The following is a 15,137-nucleotide window of genomic DNA, read 5'->3' on the forward strand; positions in this document are numbered from 1 at the left end:
ATCTGCACAAAAACAAGCCTGAGGGGCCAGAGCAGGACCCCCAGGTGGGTTATGCCCATTCCCAGGGGAAGTACAGAGGCTCTTTGCCAAGCTGCCTGCAGCTGTAGGCATTTCAGAATTGCTAAGTGGTCACCATTCACATGGTTTTGAGGAGGCAGATTTCTTTTGTCTCTTGATGTCAGGCAATTTCTGCTTCCTTCCTCACTGTTTTGTTGCAAAAGCAAGTTAATGTTGGAGGAATATCCGGGAATCAGACTGATCTATTTGCATGAGATGGTAGGTGCTCACATTCACCCCATTAAGAAATGCAGATATTTAAAAACAAACTTTTAAAATGTTTCTTAATAGTAGAGAAAATTTGTTCATCTACTGTGTTTTCTGTAGGCCATCAAGTGTCTTCTCCATGGAAATATATGGCTGTACAAAAAGACCTTAACACCTTGCTGCACATCTCAGTTTTCCGTCTCACTTAATTCTACAGGATTCTTTGAAGTCTTTGAGGCAACATCTTTTAGACAGTGGAGTTGTAGCAGGGGATACAAAATGCATGAGATCCTTCCACAGGAGGCACTGTAAGAGTTTATAAACTCGATAAATGATAGGCCAGTGGGTATATTAACTGACATTTCTATTTTCCCTGCATTGCTAGAAGGAGGAGGGGAACTTGTTGTCATGTTGGAAAATATTGATGTTCCTGCCTTGGCACCCAGGGCTGCTGCCAGGAAGCCAAAGAAGGTGACAGCTAGCTCCAAAACCCACAGGTGTCAGGTCCCAGAGTCATGTAGCTGGTCACCAAAGCGTCCAAGCTGTGTCCACCTCCAAGGAGTGCAAGGGGCTCTCCCTGTCCACATTCAAAAAGACGCTGGCAGCTGGTGCTTACAATAGAGAACAAGCACAAAAAGAACAAGAGTTGCATCAAGCTGGGGCTCAAGAGCCTTGTCAGCAAGGGCACCCTGGTGCAGACCAAGGAGACTGACGCCACTGGCTCTTTCATGCTCAGTAAATAACCCAGAGAAGCATAGCAGAAGGCGTCCAGAAAAAAGCTGGTGGCCAAGAAACCCACCAGCGCCTCCGAGAGGTTGTCAGAGGCAACAATAACGCCACAGTTAATGGAAGGTGCCCAAAGGGAGCCAAGAAGCTGGTGGTCGTCACAGCCAATAGGCCCAAGAAGGTGTTGGAGAGGACCCCTATTTGAGACAACAAAGGCAGCCAAGCCCTGCAAAGCAGAGAAGAGCCCGACCAAGCCCAAGAGAACTAAAGCAAAGGGGACACACACAGCACCTAAGGAAAAGGTGAAATGGCTTGAAAGTGATATCGTGCCAGGCAAGAATGCCAGCGGCCCTTTTAGAGCCTCTCACCTTGTCCATAAGGGGAGCTGGGAGCAAGCTACCCCATATTCATGGGAAAGAGGCACCCCATAGAGCCAGACATGCTAGAGAAGATAAATGAGAAGAAGTAATGCCAGTTACCATGCAAGACAGCAGCCATCTCTGCTGTTCCATGTTCCATCACACAACTAACTAAACCCAGCAGCAACCATTCCCTCCCTGAAGCCTCTCCTTATTTCTTCACACGGTTGATTCTGCCCAGGGAAGTGGCAGAGACTCACTCACATGACACTGCGATACAGGGAACTCAGCCAGGGTGTGTGGCAGGAAAAGTCCCTTGCACTACACAAGAAGCAATGCAGGGTGGCTGCTGGGAGGGCAGGGAATCTCCCGGTATTCGAAAATCTGCTGTTGCCTGTGAGAGGCTTTGCATATCCAGGGTGCACTGACCCCAGATGTGGTACGACCATGCTACTGTGAGGAAGACATTGACAAAATCCCTTGGAAGACTTACACAGTGGCCAGACTGATCTCCTTGGCTGCCATCTACTGCCTGTAGCTCTCAGCAGTGCAGAAAAACACCTAGACTGAGGTGCCTGTTATGGAAAACTAGGCTCATGAGCTGCTATAACAGGGTCTGTTTCTAGGTTCCCACTGAGGCAGAAGATTGAAGCCAAAGCAAAGGAAAAATGTTTTAGTGGCATATTGTGCAGTAATTACAGCTCAAACTGAGTGCCTCCAAAGAGGGACTCCAGAACAAATAATTCTCTGGATATTTATAAACCCTTGCAATCTGAGTTCCTCACCCTGTAACTCTCAGCCAATCACAATATTAGAATTTGGGGTCTTGTAGTTCCCAGTTGCTCCTTTCCATAGTTTCTGGGTGTGTTCTTTACTTTTCATCTCACTTCTGCATAGTTATCGATGGCTCTTTTATTCCCTTTTCTGGTCTCTCATGACTAGTCTGTGTGGTTACTTCTTCCCTGCATAGTTCTCTGGCCCTTCTACTTCCTTATCTTCTACTCTGGAATCAGGCATGTGGTTCCTTTGTTTCTTTCTTCTGTGTCCGATGGAGAGGGTTAAAATCCATGTCCCTGCTGGTGTTCCTCAAATGCTAAACTGCTTAGTTCTCTCTAGGGTCCACGATCTTGCTGGCTTAAAAGGCTCTGGGACCTTCTTTTCCTTGAGCAGGTGAAAGTTAGCCTTAGCTTACGGCGTAAGGCTTCAGCAAATATAGCTACTAATGCTAAGCAATTAACTCCAGGCAGCTTCAATCCAATAGTCCTTACTGCGATGCCATCATTCTCTACTTCTGGTTAATAAATGCTGCAGTAGACTCTTTGCAGGAAAGTTAGAACTCTCTTCTAATGAGGCATCACATTTATTCTCTAATCCTAAAACCAACAAAGTCTTTTCTCCATTTTATTCATTAGGAATGACCTGGCTACATTAAAGCATAACATCTTTTATTAAGGAGGAAAGTGGAGGAAAACAGCAATCTGCATGATTCTACAAGAACAAAATGCAGCTTAACTTTTGTGCTTGAGTCTCAAAAAAAGCAGGGTGTACCTTTTGATTAGAATCCCTTCTACTCCTCCTCCTTCCCAAGAAACCCACATAGTTAAGGCATTGCCCACATGCTGGATTATGCACTTTCTATCTTCACCATGTTGCAGGAGGCCAAACATTAAGTATTGTGGAAACCAAAGAAACTGCTTACACAGCTAGGTCTGCATTCGCTGACAGATGCACAGCCGTTTGGAAGGACTCAAGCTTTTATGAACATTCTGACTGGCTCTGGGGAGAGCCTTCTGGAGTCTTGTTTCCTAAAGAGTCCAAAAGGCGTTCACTAGGCCTTAGCCTTGTGGCTGTCGGTCTTCTTGGGCAGCAGCACCGCCTGGATGTTGGGCAGCACGCCGCCCTGCGCGATCGTCACCTTGCCCAGCAGCTTGTTGAGCTCCTCGTCGTTGCGGATGGCCAGCTGCAGGTGGCGCGGGATGATGCGCGTCTTCTTGTTGTCGCGCGCCGCGTTGCCCGCCAGCTCCAGGATCTCGGCCGTCAGGTACTCCAGCACGGCCGCCAGGTACACGGGGGCGCCGGCGCCCACCCGCTCCGCGTAGTTGCCCTTGCGCAGCAGCCGGTGCACGCGGCCCACGGGGAACTGGAGGCCGGCCCGCGACGAGCGCGACTTGGCCTTGGCCCGCGCCTTCCCGCCCTGCTTCTCGCGGCCAGACGTCCTGCGTCCGCGGAGCCGGGCCGGCCGCCTGCACCGCTCGCCTCCAGGCGCGCCGGGGCCAGCGGCGCCGCTCGCCGCAGGGTGAGCAGCAGGTCTTGGCGGCGCAGCCAGGGGGCAGGCGGATCGGCCTCCGACCAGTGCGGCGCGTCGAGAGCGGCGTTGTGACGCCCCCGTCTTCCACTGACCAATGGCAGCGTGCGGGCGGAATGCTGCTGATTTGCATAGCGCAGCTATAAATAGCGGAGGGCGGCGGTGGCGGCCGCTGCACTGCTGGGCGCGCGGCAAGAGCTGCTGGTGCGGGGGGCGCAGTAGCGAGCGGTCGCGATGCCTGAGCCAGCCAAGTCGGCGCCCGCGCCCAAGAAGGGCTCCAAGAAGGCGGTGACCAAGACGCCGAAGAAGGGCGACAAGAAGCGCAAGAAGAGCCGCAAGGAGAGCTACTCCATCTACGTGTACAAGGTGCTGAAGCAGGTGCACCCAGACACGGGCATCTCCTCCAAGGCCATGGGCATCATGAACTCCTTCGTCAACGACATCTTCGAGCGCATCGCCGGCGAGGCGTCACGCCTGGCGCACTACAACAAGCGCTCGACCATCACGTCGCGGGAGATCCAGACGGCCGTGCGGCTGCTGCTGCCCGGCGAGCTGGCCAAGCACGCCGTGTCCGAGGGCACCAAGGCTGTCACCAAGTACACGAGCTCCAAGTAAGCTGCCTCTGCGCTCGGAGCCGGACCCTCTCACCCCAAAGGCTCTTTTAAGAGCCACCCACTCTCTCAGTAAAAGAGCTTTAATTTGTGTAATTGACTGCAGTTTTTTCTATTCAGCTCTCCCTTCAAAATCTTTTCATACCTGAAGGCACCTAGCAGCCCATTTTCCTTAAATAGCTCCTTTAAAGCACTTTTTCTCTTGAGTCCTTTTTTCTGCTGTGTACCTTCTACTGTTTAGTTCCTGACTGTGGCTTTCTATGCAGTGTTCCTCTGTTTTGGGCTGGTAGCGGTGTGGCTTCTTCTGGCCCCTCATGGCTGCTGCACTCTTGTTAGTGGCCAACTGCTTGCAGGACACTTTGCCACTCGTTGACTTCTGTACAGTCTGCTCGGTCCGCACTGTGGCTCAGCCAGAGACCCTGGCACCTGGAAGGGCAGAAAGGGAAGGTGGTGACAGTGCATTTGACACCATCTGTTGTTCTACCACTAGCTTGGCGAGAGACCCACAGCCCCTGGATACTGGCTGCAAGTAGCAAAGCCATGCAGCACCTGCTGGATGCTTCTTGCTGGAACCTATTGGTAGTTATGCTAGCAAGCTTACAATCGTATGTATGCTTCCTTAAAGAGTTTGGAGTTTATGAAAAAAAAAAATTTATTTTAGATAAGTGTGAACATCAGCTGTGAAATGATTAAATGAAAACAGAAGTGAAAAATAGTTCTTTTAAACAGCAGCAACTGGAATGAGTTTCCTCCCCTCCCCCCCACAGATTTTAAACACCTTCTAAGTGTTGTTGGGTTTTGTTTTTGTTTTACTTCTTGGGCAGGGCACCCTGTTACTGAGTACTTCTTTGGCCTAGTCTTTCCCATCGGGAGAAGAAATTACTGGAATAGTCCTGATTAGATAATGAGATCTACTGATAGAGCAGCTATTTGCTCCTGTCTTTAGTCTCAAGTTCCCAAGTGGAGATGAAGAAATGGTTACTAGCCGATTCATAATCCTTTATGCGTGCGCCAGCTTTTACGGAGCCGAGTGCCGTAAACCCGCAGTGCCATGGTGATCTCTTATCCCCTGCTGCCCTCTGATGGCCACCGCGAAGGCTGCCGAAGCACATAGTCCCAGGCTTCCCTGAAAGCACTCTGCATTTCTCCATGTCAGGCTCGGGCCGTCTGCTTCAAAGACAGAAGCAAACAACTGCACTAGCACGCACAACACCTTACTCCACATAACATAAATGTAGACGGTAGAAGAGCTGATTTGCCCTCGCAAAGGACCCGTGACAAAGCTCTTCAAAGCAAAACGTGGCTGGCTCTTAAATGAGCCTTTGGGCTGAGAAGCTCAAGTGATCTGCAGGCGAGAAGCATACCTGACCTGGTGTACTTGGTGACAGCCTTGGTGCCCTCGGACACGGCGTGCTTGGCCAGCTCGCCGGGCAGCAGCAGCCGCACGGCCGTCTGGATCTCCCGCGACGTGATGGTCGAGCGCTTGTTGTAGTGCGCCAGGCGCGACGCCTCGCCGGCGATGCGCTCGAAGATGTCGTTAACGAAGGAGTTCATGATGCCCATGGCCTTGGAAGAGATGCCCGTGTCCGGGTGCACCTGCTTCAGCACCTTGTACACGTAGATGGTGCACGGCAGTGCGACGTGTGGGTCGGTCAGCAGGGAGCGATGTGTGCTCCCCTGCGATCCCCAGGCGATGTGTGTCTCTACGATCGCCGTGAGCTGCCGTGTCGGGGGGGGGGGGGGGGGGGGGGGCAGCACGGAAACGTACTTGTCGGCAAAGTGCGCTTTGCTTGCGGCTGGCAGTGCATGAAGATGTGTGTCGCTGGGCAGAGTGAGAAGTGTGTGTGAACAGGGGGTAATGCGCGTGTGGGTGGGCACGGTGCCCTGCGTGTGCTTGGTCGGTTCCCCTTCGGGCGGCTTCACACGCGCGTGTGCCAAGCGCGGGAGCCCAGAGCCGCGGTCCCCCACGGCCGCGACGCCGCGCCCGCCCCGCCCTGCACGAGGCTCAGCCGGCGGGCGGGGTCTCGCTGCGGACGGGACGGCGCTCGGGTCGCCCCGCGGCAAGGCGGGAGCATCGCAGAGCGGCCCGCGGAGCCCGCCCACGTCCCGCGGGAGGAGGGTGGAGGTGTCGCCCGCGAGGAGGAGCCCGGTGCCCCTTCGCCTCTGCCGCCTCCCGCCGCGCGCTGGCCGCGGCCCCGACCCCGTTGCCGGCCGGAGCCGCCGGCCGCAAGGCCGCCGCAGGTACGCGGAGGCCGGGCCCTTGGCTTTCCCCAGCGGAGAAGCGCCCTTGGCCTGGGCAGCGGGGGGCAACAGAGGGCCGAGCGGCGGGGCCGGGCTCTGGCATCAGGCTACTGCTTGTTTTCTGCACTGTGTGCCCACCGCGGGCCCCCACGCACTTCCTGCCTCCTACTCCGCTTCGGGTCCCTACTGCTCGCTGCCTTCCTCTTTTTGGCACGGTGCTTGGGGCCGGCGGGAAACGAGACTCAGCGGGGCTCAGTCGCCACGGTACCCCGCTTTTCAGGCGTCTGAAGTGCCTTTCCCGGCTTTGTAGAGGCAAAGGAATGAGAGGCTGCAGGGCGAAGTCGTTTTTCAGGTGTGGCGTCCTCTCTGGAAACCGCTTTGCGGAGTGCTGTAGCTTTTTTGAACGACTGCAGCTGGTCAAAGTGCCTTTCCCGCTGTTATCAGTCGGCATACAGAAAATCTCCCCCCACCCTCCGCCCCTCCTCATCTGTAGCTGCTCTAGGTTCGGCTAAAGCACAGGGACAGGTAAAGCACAGGTCAGGTTTCAGCAGTTCTCCTCCTCCTCGTACTGCTGCTCCTCAGCAGAGGCGCGGAGGCCGTTCAGATCCTGAGGGGGCAGCTGCAGCCTTTTCGCTGGGAAACCATCGCTTACTCTGGCCTCGCTGCAACAATAAAACAGTACTCGAAGAGGCCTGTCTCTGTGCCATAAGGCAGCCTGACTCCCTTCCTGGGATGCTGGCCCTACTCGGCGCTGAAGACAGCCCGAGGGTGCTCACACGAGGGTGTGAAGCCTCGCGCTTCAGGCTGAACGTCTGGGCAACTGGAGTCGCCGTCACGCAGTGTAGTATACACACGCACACATGTACACACACACACGCACGCGTGCCAGCACAGGGCCCGGGAGCCGGTGTCTCCGGCTGTTGAGGTTGCTCGTTGGGAGCCTCCGAGGGGGTCAAGGGGCCACGAGGTTGCATCGCGCCGGGGGCAGAGCGGGCCGCGGCCGGTTGCGGCGCCTCCGGTTGCAATGGTTTCCTGCAAGGGCCGGCAAGCTGCGCCTTCGGGTTTGCGCTCTCTGCTTATTTACTCGCAGGGCGGCTACATCTGCGCATGGGAAAACTAGGCGGGACGGAAAGCGGGGTGGAGGAGGGGAGAAGAGAAACCCTGCGGGAAAGACCAAGTTACATGAAACCGGTTCTTTTCGTGATATCTCAGATTAAGGAACTAGTAGCAGATGCTTATGTGATTAGCTGTAACTAACTCGACACACAGCCCCTTCGGTTATTTCCTTCCACCAACTGGGGACACAGGCTCTTCAGACCTCCTTTATCTTCTCAGATTCAATGCGTGCCGTGAAGGACATCTTGATTTGTGTGTGTATGTGTTTTGTTTGTTTGTTTGTTTGTTTTGGGGGGGAGGTAAGCGCAGGTGGGAGGGGAGAATTTCATCTTTCTTGTCCTTTCCGCTTGCTTTCCGCCTTCCTGTCAAGATCTGGCTTGGATTTAACTTCTTTGTCCTTGGATTCTTTTTACCCACTTGTGACCGAGGCATTAATCACGCACACTCGCACCACTCATCTTTACTGAACGACCAGTAGTCATCCCGCGTGGCTTCTCCTCTGTGGAAACATTCCTGTCAGGGCTTCAGTTTGCTTCTCCTTCTGGCACTGCTGCCACTACTTCTTCCTCGCCCAGCCCATCTCCGAGGAAGCCTTGCGTGGAGCTGTCACGCCCACGGCCCCCACTTTGTCCCGTAGAGGCCCGGGTTCAGCAGGAAGTGCCGAAACGGGGAGGCTGCGCACACCTGTAGCCGTGCCCCGGAGCAGCGCGGCGCAGCGCTACAGCGCAAGCCGCCTTCACACAGGCAGCACCGGCACAGGCGGCCCCTTTCTCCGCCTCTTTGTCGGCCACTCTGCCCGCAGCTCTCGGTGCCTCTGCCCGGCCCCCGCCTCCCTCCAGCAGCTGCCCGGGCTCCCGCGTCCCGCGCCCTCCCCGTGCTGCTGCCCGCACCCGCGCTCCCTGCCACCCGTGACCCTCGCCATGCTCTTCCTCCGCAGCTCACCTCGTCGCCCTTGCCTTTTCCCGCCTTCGCCCTTCTCCTAGACAGCCCCTCCCCACTCACACGGTCTCGCAATCCCTCCGAAAGATTCGTTTCAAAGAAAGTTTCGCACCACACCCCTCAGCCCTACTCTAACAGCGTTGGTCTTCCCGTTCAGAGACCCTGCTAAACTTCTTCCGCCTGCTTATCAGCCGCAAAATTATGCTTCAACCTCTCCGAGGCCGGCTTTGACCGCTTCCTCTAATGGCCCATCAGTTAGTCACCCGCCAGCTCCGATCTTTCTTATTGTCTCCCTTATCTCCTGCTCCTCAGGGCTTGTGTATCTGAAGCCTTAACTGACTCCTTTCCTTGGCTCCGCTCTCCGTCTTGAAGTCGAACAGCCGCCTAAGCAGGTAGCCTCGCAAAAGAGAGAGATGTTCTTCCTTCCCACGCCCGTGGGTAATTCCCATCTATCTCTACAGCTCCAGCACTCTGCACGACACGATGGGGGCAGGGGCAGCAGCCAGTGCTTTGCGGGCCACTGCTGTTTTCCCGCGAGCTCCAGTCTTGCACGCTCCACCACCTTCCTACCGCTGCTTCAAGCGCAGCTTCAGGGCCCCTCCACTCCTCCCGAGGCGGGGGGATCTTCGCACTGCCCAGGAGGGAGAGTCCCATGCGGAGGGCACAGCGAGGGGCCGGCGCCGGCTCCCAAGCGCCCCGTTGCTCCCAGGGCCGCAGGAGAGTTTGCACCGGTAGCTCTCGTGGCAGACGGCAGCCCCAGCTTCAGCCGTCGAAACTCTCTGCCGGCCCACGCGAGGGACCCGCTCATCCAGGAGCGCCCTGCGTTCCTCGCCCTCCCCGCAGCACGAACTTACGTGTCGCGGACTTGGCACGGAAGCCACCCTTGGGCCAATTAAGGGCTACAGCTCGCTCAGCATCAATGCTCTCGGTTTTCTGTGCTAAGCGAAACTCTCCTAGAACCGCCTCATGCGGGCCCTGCAGAGTGCAAGACGTAGCAACAACGGCACAGACCTGCTGGCACGAGGTGAGCGCACAGTTCCCCTTTACCTTTGGAAGTTCCTCCTTTCCCCGCGAGAGGAAACTGTGGGAGGTACAATCACATGACTATTTTACCAAACTGCTTTACACTCTCACTTCCATATGATGTGGGCCCTTAGAAACACGCATCAGTCTTCCAGGATTTTATTATTATTGCTATTATTCCCTTAGAAGGAAAAAAATCTCCATTTAAACAGTCTTTAGATCTATAGATGCCTAAGTGTCCCCTCTCTGCCATTTATCTCCTACCAGCGTCTCCTCCATAGGATACATTGTCCTGGAGAAAGAGCTAAGGGCCATATACAGCTCTTCTGTCAAAACCATCCCAGGAGGCTCACCTACTCCCTTTATCCCACACTTTATTCCACATCCCCCAATAGAAATTCTTCTCACCTGCCCATAACAGCTCGAAATGTGAGCTGACATACAGACAAAGGAAATATGGTCATGCATACATATATGTATATGCCTATACGTACATATATCTGCATACACAAATACACACACAGAGTATATGTATATGCAAGGCTCAGACTTCCAAAGAAGAACAGTCAGAACAGTCCATAGTCAGAACAGGCCATGACAAGAGCTTTCCCGAAGCTTCTAGGGCCTCATTTGCTTCTTTATGCACTTTATCCACAACAACCCTCACAGAGAAACTAAGATTTGCTGCTTTGCTTTGCCTTGTCAGTGTTGCATTTCACATTTTCATGGAGGCTTGAAACAGAGAAGCCTCATAATATATATCAAAATGAATCTGAGCTATACGCAGCAAGGCAATAGAAACACACATCTCCTCTCAATGGCCTTGCCTGCACGTTAGTTAGTAAGACCCAGCTCCTCCTAGTACAAGTTAGGACTTCAGAGCCCTAGATGTTATCTGGCAGACTAGAGGAGTGCTGCAGGGCAGAACGGCAGGCATCCACACAACGCATGCGAAAGTGAAACTGCAGCATTGCCTTTACAGAGCTCAGCAAATACTAGGCTGTGCTGACACTGAAGTTCGCATACTGCAATTAAATGTTAAATACCATTTCCCCGAGATCTCTTAAGAGCAAGATTAAGCGACTGTTGTATTTCTTCATCTGGGGCCTTCTTTCAGCAGTGCTGAAGAAAGAATTTATGAGTAGGACACTTTTTTAGTCTTGTTTTATTTAAAGAAACACCTACAGGCTAACCTGGCATTTTTCATAGTGAAAGCATGCACATCATGTATTGTGATTTTCACCCCCCTGCCATTTTGACTGACAATGTATCCTAAAGCACCTAATAAAACTAAAGAACAAAATAAAAATCCTTTATTTTAAATATGAATACAGGAACGAATGTGTTTGTCTATTGTGCTTATTCAAAAGAAGTACCTTGGAGCAATATTGTGATATAATTAATCAAATAATAAAGAAGAAAAGATAGGAAAGCAGAGGAAAAACTTTTGTGTATTCTCTAAAGGCACTGAAAGTACAAGCTACTTTAAGAGTGTAATTTTACACATATATATTCCTCATTCTTTTTCTATTAGTTTTTTTTTTTAGTTTGATGTAAAGCTAAACAGGGCACTAGCTACAAAGGCTTCAGAATTTTTAAGAGATGCAGTCGTGGTACGGGAAACAAGTTATAACCCAGATACAGAGCTCAATGTCTACTTGTGTTATTTATTCCCTTTCAAAGTCTATTTTCCTTAATAAAATACCTTTATATTAGCTCCATTCTACACTATCTCGATCAAAAACCCTCTCAGGAACGTGAACTGGTTATCACTTTGACACTACTGTCAGCAGCATAGATTTAATTTAAAGGCAAAAATAAAAAATCTGACTGTTCCAGGTCTCTGTAAACCCAAAACTCACAGATTACAGACTTGCCTATAGCTCATTTAAAGTCTCAGCAAAACGAAGCATCACAAGAAGAAAACACCTCCCCTCGTCATCAACTCTGTGAGAAATGGGGTGTTCCGGTCATAAGTTTTGCACCAAAAACACACTTTTTTCAGCAGGAAGAAACACAAGCCGAGCGGTGGAGAGCGCCCGGGCGCCGGCGGCGGGCAGGACTCGGCAGCGAACCAATCAGCGCGCGTCTCGCCTCTATAAATAGGGGCCGCCGCCGCCGCCCCCCCCGTCCCCGCCGCCTTAGCCATGTCCGAGACGGCGCCTGCTCCTGCTGCCGAGGCGGCGCCCGCCGCTGCCGCTGCTCCGGCCCCCGCGGCCAAGGCCGCCGCCAAGAAGCCGAAGAAGGCGGCGGGCGGCTCCAAAGCCCGCAAGCCCTCGGGCCCCAGCGTCACCGAGCTGATCACCAAGGCCGTGTCCGCCTCCAAGGAGCGCAAGGGGCTCTCCTTGGCCGCCCTCAAGAAGGCGCTGGCGGCCGGCGGCTACGATGTGGAGAAGAACAACAGCCGCATCAAGCTGGGGCTCAAGAGCCTCGTCAGCAAGGGCACCCTGGTGCAGACCAAAGGCATCGGCGCTTCTGGCTCTTTCAAGTTGAGCAAGAAGCCGGGTGAGACGAAGGAAAAAGCCCCAAAGAAGCGGGCAGCGGCAGCCAAGCCCAAGAAGCCGGCAGCCAAGAAGCCAGCGAGCGCCGCCAAGAAGCCGAAGAAGGCAGCGGCAGTGAAGAAGAGCCCTAAGAAAGCCAAGAAGCCGGCGGCCGCCGCAGCCAAGAAAGCGGCCAAGAGCCCCAAGAAGGCAGCCAAGGCTGCAAAGCCCAAGAAGGCAGCGAAGAGTCCGGCCAAGGCGAAAGCGGTGAAGCCGAAGGCTGCTAAGCCCAAGGCAGCCAAGCCTAAAGCAGCCAAGGCAAAGAAGGCAGCGCCCAAGAAGAAGTAAGCCCAGCAGGAAGAAAATTCTTGGTCTGCTCTTGAAAACAACGGCTCTTTTAAGAGCCACCCAAGCTCTCCCAAAAGGAGCTGAGATACAGCTTTTATACACAACGTTTTTTACTAAAAAAATAAAAAAATGAATAGGCAGTCCTGCAGCTCTACTTAGCGTCCTATTACTAAATTTTATACATATAAACACACGAGACGACCTCAGTCGGTCAAAATACGTTCCTTTCGCTATACACGCCCTTCTCTCCCCCCCGTAGTCCCGTAACCGTTTTTTTTAATTAACTTTTTACAATCGCAACGGTTTTATCTTAAAGCGCGAGGTATGTATGGACAGATCAGGGATCTATTTATCATCAGTGTGATTCATATAGATAGAGATAGTAAGACATGAAAAAACTGATACGGCATTCATAGTAATAATAGTTTCAGGGAACACAAAATCTCCAAATCTTCACAGAGAGAGACAGAAACTGTTCTTGGCAACCCTACAAATTTATAACGAACTAAATTAAAAACAAAACATTTTTACTTTAACAGTAATCATTAAAGCTGTAATCACAAAAATATGAAAGTTATTTAGCTCTTTCGTGATATAGTTGGTGGCTCTGAAAAGAGCCTTTGGGTTTTTCTAGGGAAGACTTCACGTGTGTGCTCTGGGCTCACTTGGCCTTAGCCTTGTGGCTGTCGGTCTTCTTGGGCAGCAGCACCGCCTGGATGTTGGGCAGCACGCCGCCCTGCGCGATCGTCACCTTGCCCAGCAGCTTGTTGAGCTCCTCGTCGTTGCGGATGGCCAGCTGCAGGTGGCGCGGGATGATGCGCGTCTTCTTGTTGTCGCGCGCCGCGTTGCCCGCCAGCTCCAGGATCTCGGCCGTCAGGTACTCCAGCACGGCCGCCAGGTACACGGGGGCGCCGGCGCCCACCCGCTCCGCGTAGTTGCCCTTGCGCAGCAGCCGGTGCACGCGGCCCACGGGGAACTGGAGGCCGGCCCGCGACGAGCGCGACTTGGCCTTGGCCCGCGCCTTCCCGCCCTGCTTCCCGCGGCCAGACATCGCAACGGCGCTGCTCCGCTCCAAAGTCCACACGAACGCTGAAGCTGCTGAGGCGCTTCTGCCTCTATATATGCGGTCCGGGTAGACAAGTGGTGTCTTCCCTGATAGGCTGAGAAGGAGGCCTCGACTGAGCAGCCAATGGAAAGGCGGATCGAACTACAACCAGTAGAAAAGCTTACTGGATTGTGACGACACTGCATAAAATTTTCGACCACTGACAGCGCGAGAATAAAGCGCTGCTACTTTGCATAACCTGACTATAAAAGGGCGCCCGTGAAGCCCAGGCTTTACTTTGTGAGCGTTGAGCGGTAGTGGTGTTGGTTTGCAGGTTCTGTTCGCGATGCCTGAGCCAGCCAAGTCGGCGCCCGCGCCCAAGAAGGGCTCCAAGAAGGCGGTGACCAAGACGCAGAAGAAGGGCGACAAGAAACGGCGCAAGAGCCGCAAGGAGAGCTACTCCATCTACGTGTACAAGGTGCTGAAGCAGGTGCACCCGGACACGGGCATTTCTTCTAAGGCTATGGGCATCATGAACTCCTTCGTCAACGACATCTTCGAGCGCATCGCCGGCGAGGCGTCGCGCCTGGCGCACTACAACAAGCGCTCGACCATCACGTCGCGGGAGATCCAGACGGCCGTGCGGCTGCTGCTGCCCGGCGAGCTGGCCAAGCACGCCGTGTCCGAGGGCACTAAGGCCGTCACCAAGTACACGAGCTCCAAGTAAGCTGCTTCTGCGCTCGGCGCCGGACCCTCTCACCCCAAAGGCTCTTTTAAGAGCCACCCATCTTGTCAGTAAAAGTGCTGATAACAATTATGGGTGTTTTTCCAAGAATTTCCAACAAGCGACCCCCCCCCCCCCCACACTTCAGTTTCGAGTTCTCAGTTGTGCTGGCTTATACTGAAGAGCAGAACGCAGCCTAAAGGAGTGATTGCTTTCGATCTTAACAGTAACGGCTTGTGATTTCCACGTACACTAACGGGAGAGCTGAGGCGGGGCGGGGTAGATGGCGGGGGGAGGGCGCTTCTGTCTCTTGGGTGCTCGCAGGGCTTCTGTGCTGTCACGCAGCAGCTACCTCTTCCGTAAACCCGAACGTCGGCTTGCTCCCTGAAGGGAAGGGCGCGTCCGAGCACTTCATTAGCAAAGAAGGGGAAACGTTACCGCACAGTGCTCCTCCATTCCCTCCCTCCCCCGCACCAAGCACGTCAGCCAGCCCCGAGCGTAGTCCACCCCACGGCCCTTCCCCGACTCTTCCGCTCCGCTCTGGAAGTGCCGCAGCGAGGCCGGCCGGGGGGCAGAGGCGGCCGGGGGACCGCGGCGCCTGGCAGCCCCGCGGCTGGCGCGGCGCCGTCCGACCTGAGTGAGGACTGTGCGGAGCGCGCTCGCTCGCTCGCGGGCGCGTGAGCCCGCGCGGCGCAGGGAGCCGGCGGTGATTGGCCGCCGTGGCGCTCGGCAGCTCGCGGCTCGGAGCGCGTCTCCGACTCCGCCGCGCGCGTTCCTCTGAGCACAGCGCGGCTCAAGCGCGGGGACGGGGGGGAGGGCAGGGAGCCCTGGCGATAGGGGCTGCGAGAGGCTGGCTGCGAACAACGCCTCCAGCGTTCCTGCTACTCCCCTGAACACCGAAAGTGGTTACTTGGCGGGAGGAAACAGCGAGCGCTCGGCGCGGAGGGAGACAAAGA

At 54.4% G+C, this 15,137-nt stretch overlaps 6 protein-coding genes across 6 annotated transcripts; 3 read left to right on the forward strand and 3 right to left on the reverse strand.

Annotated features, from left to right (window-relative positions):
- Window positions 1–3,177: 3,177 nt before the first annotated feature.
- On the reverse strand, window positions 3,178–3,787 carry LOC134143362 (histone H2A-IV-like). Its single transcript, XM_062581772.1, has 2 exons — window positions 3,750–3,787; window positions 3,178–3,565 (listed from the first exon to the last, which is right to left on the reverse strand). The coding sequence occupies exons 1-2, from the start codon at window positions 3,785–3,787 to the stop codon at window positions 3,178–3,180; spliced, it is 426 nt and encodes a 141-aa protein (XP_062437756.1).
- Window positions 3,788–3,858: 71 nt separating this feature from the next.
- Window positions 3,859–4,299, forward strand: LOC134136665 (histone H2B 1/2/3/4/6-like). Its single transcript, XM_062568586.1, has one exon. It carries the CDS (start codon window positions 3,889–3,891, stop codon window positions 4,267–4,269), a length of 381 nt encoding a protein of 126 aa, XP_062424570.1. The 5' UTR covers window positions 3,859–3,888; the 3' UTR covers window positions 4,270–4,299.
- Window positions 4,300–4,597: 298 nt separating this feature from the next.
- Window positions 4,598–11,733, reverse strand: LOC134144019 (late histone H2B.L4-like). Its single transcript, XM_062583007.1, has 4 exons — window positions 11,581–11,733; window positions 10,724–10,743; window positions 5,635–5,889; window positions 4,598–4,691 (listed from the first exon to the last, which is right to left on the reverse strand). Exons 1-4 carry the CDS (start codon window positions 11,731–11,733, stop codon window positions 4,598–4,600), a joined length of 522 nt encoding a protein of 173 aa, XP_062438991.1.
- On the forward strand, window positions 11,732–12,728 carry LOC134146222 (histone H1.11L). Its single transcript, XM_062586507.1, has one exon. The coding sequence runs from the start codon at window positions 11,732–11,734 to the stop codon at window positions 12,410–12,412; it is 681 nt and encodes a 226-aa protein (XP_062442491.1). The 3' UTR covers window positions 12,413–12,728.
- A 157-nt stretch (window positions 12,729–12,885) lies between these two features.
- On the reverse strand, window positions 12,886–13,487 carry LOC134146252 (histone H2A-IV). The gene has a single exon (XM_062586552.1). It carries the CDS (start codon window positions 13,461–13,463, stop codon window positions 13,074–13,076), a length of 390 nt encoding a protein of 129 aa, XP_062442536.1. The 5' UTR covers window positions 13,464–13,487; the 3' UTR covers window positions 12,886–13,073.
- A 281-nt stretch (window positions 13,488–13,768) lies between these two features.
- Window positions 13,769–14,246, forward strand: LOC134146282 (histone H2B 5). Its single transcript, XM_062586603.1, has one exon. The coding sequence runs from the start codon at window positions 13,804–13,806 to the stop codon at window positions 14,182–14,184; it is 381 nt and encodes a 126-aa protein (XP_062442587.1). The 5' UTR covers window positions 13,769–13,803; the 3' UTR covers window positions 14,185–14,246.
- The last annotated feature ends 891 nt before the right edge of the window (window positions 14,247–15,137 follow it).

This window comes from Rhea pennata, chromosome 1 (assembly GCF_028389875.1).
Source record: "Rhea pennata isolate bPtePen1 chromosome 1, bPtePen1.pri, whole genome shotgun sequence".
NCBI classification, from domain to species: Eukaryota; Metazoa; Chordata; class Aves; order Rheiformes; family Rheidae; genus Rhea; species Rhea pennata.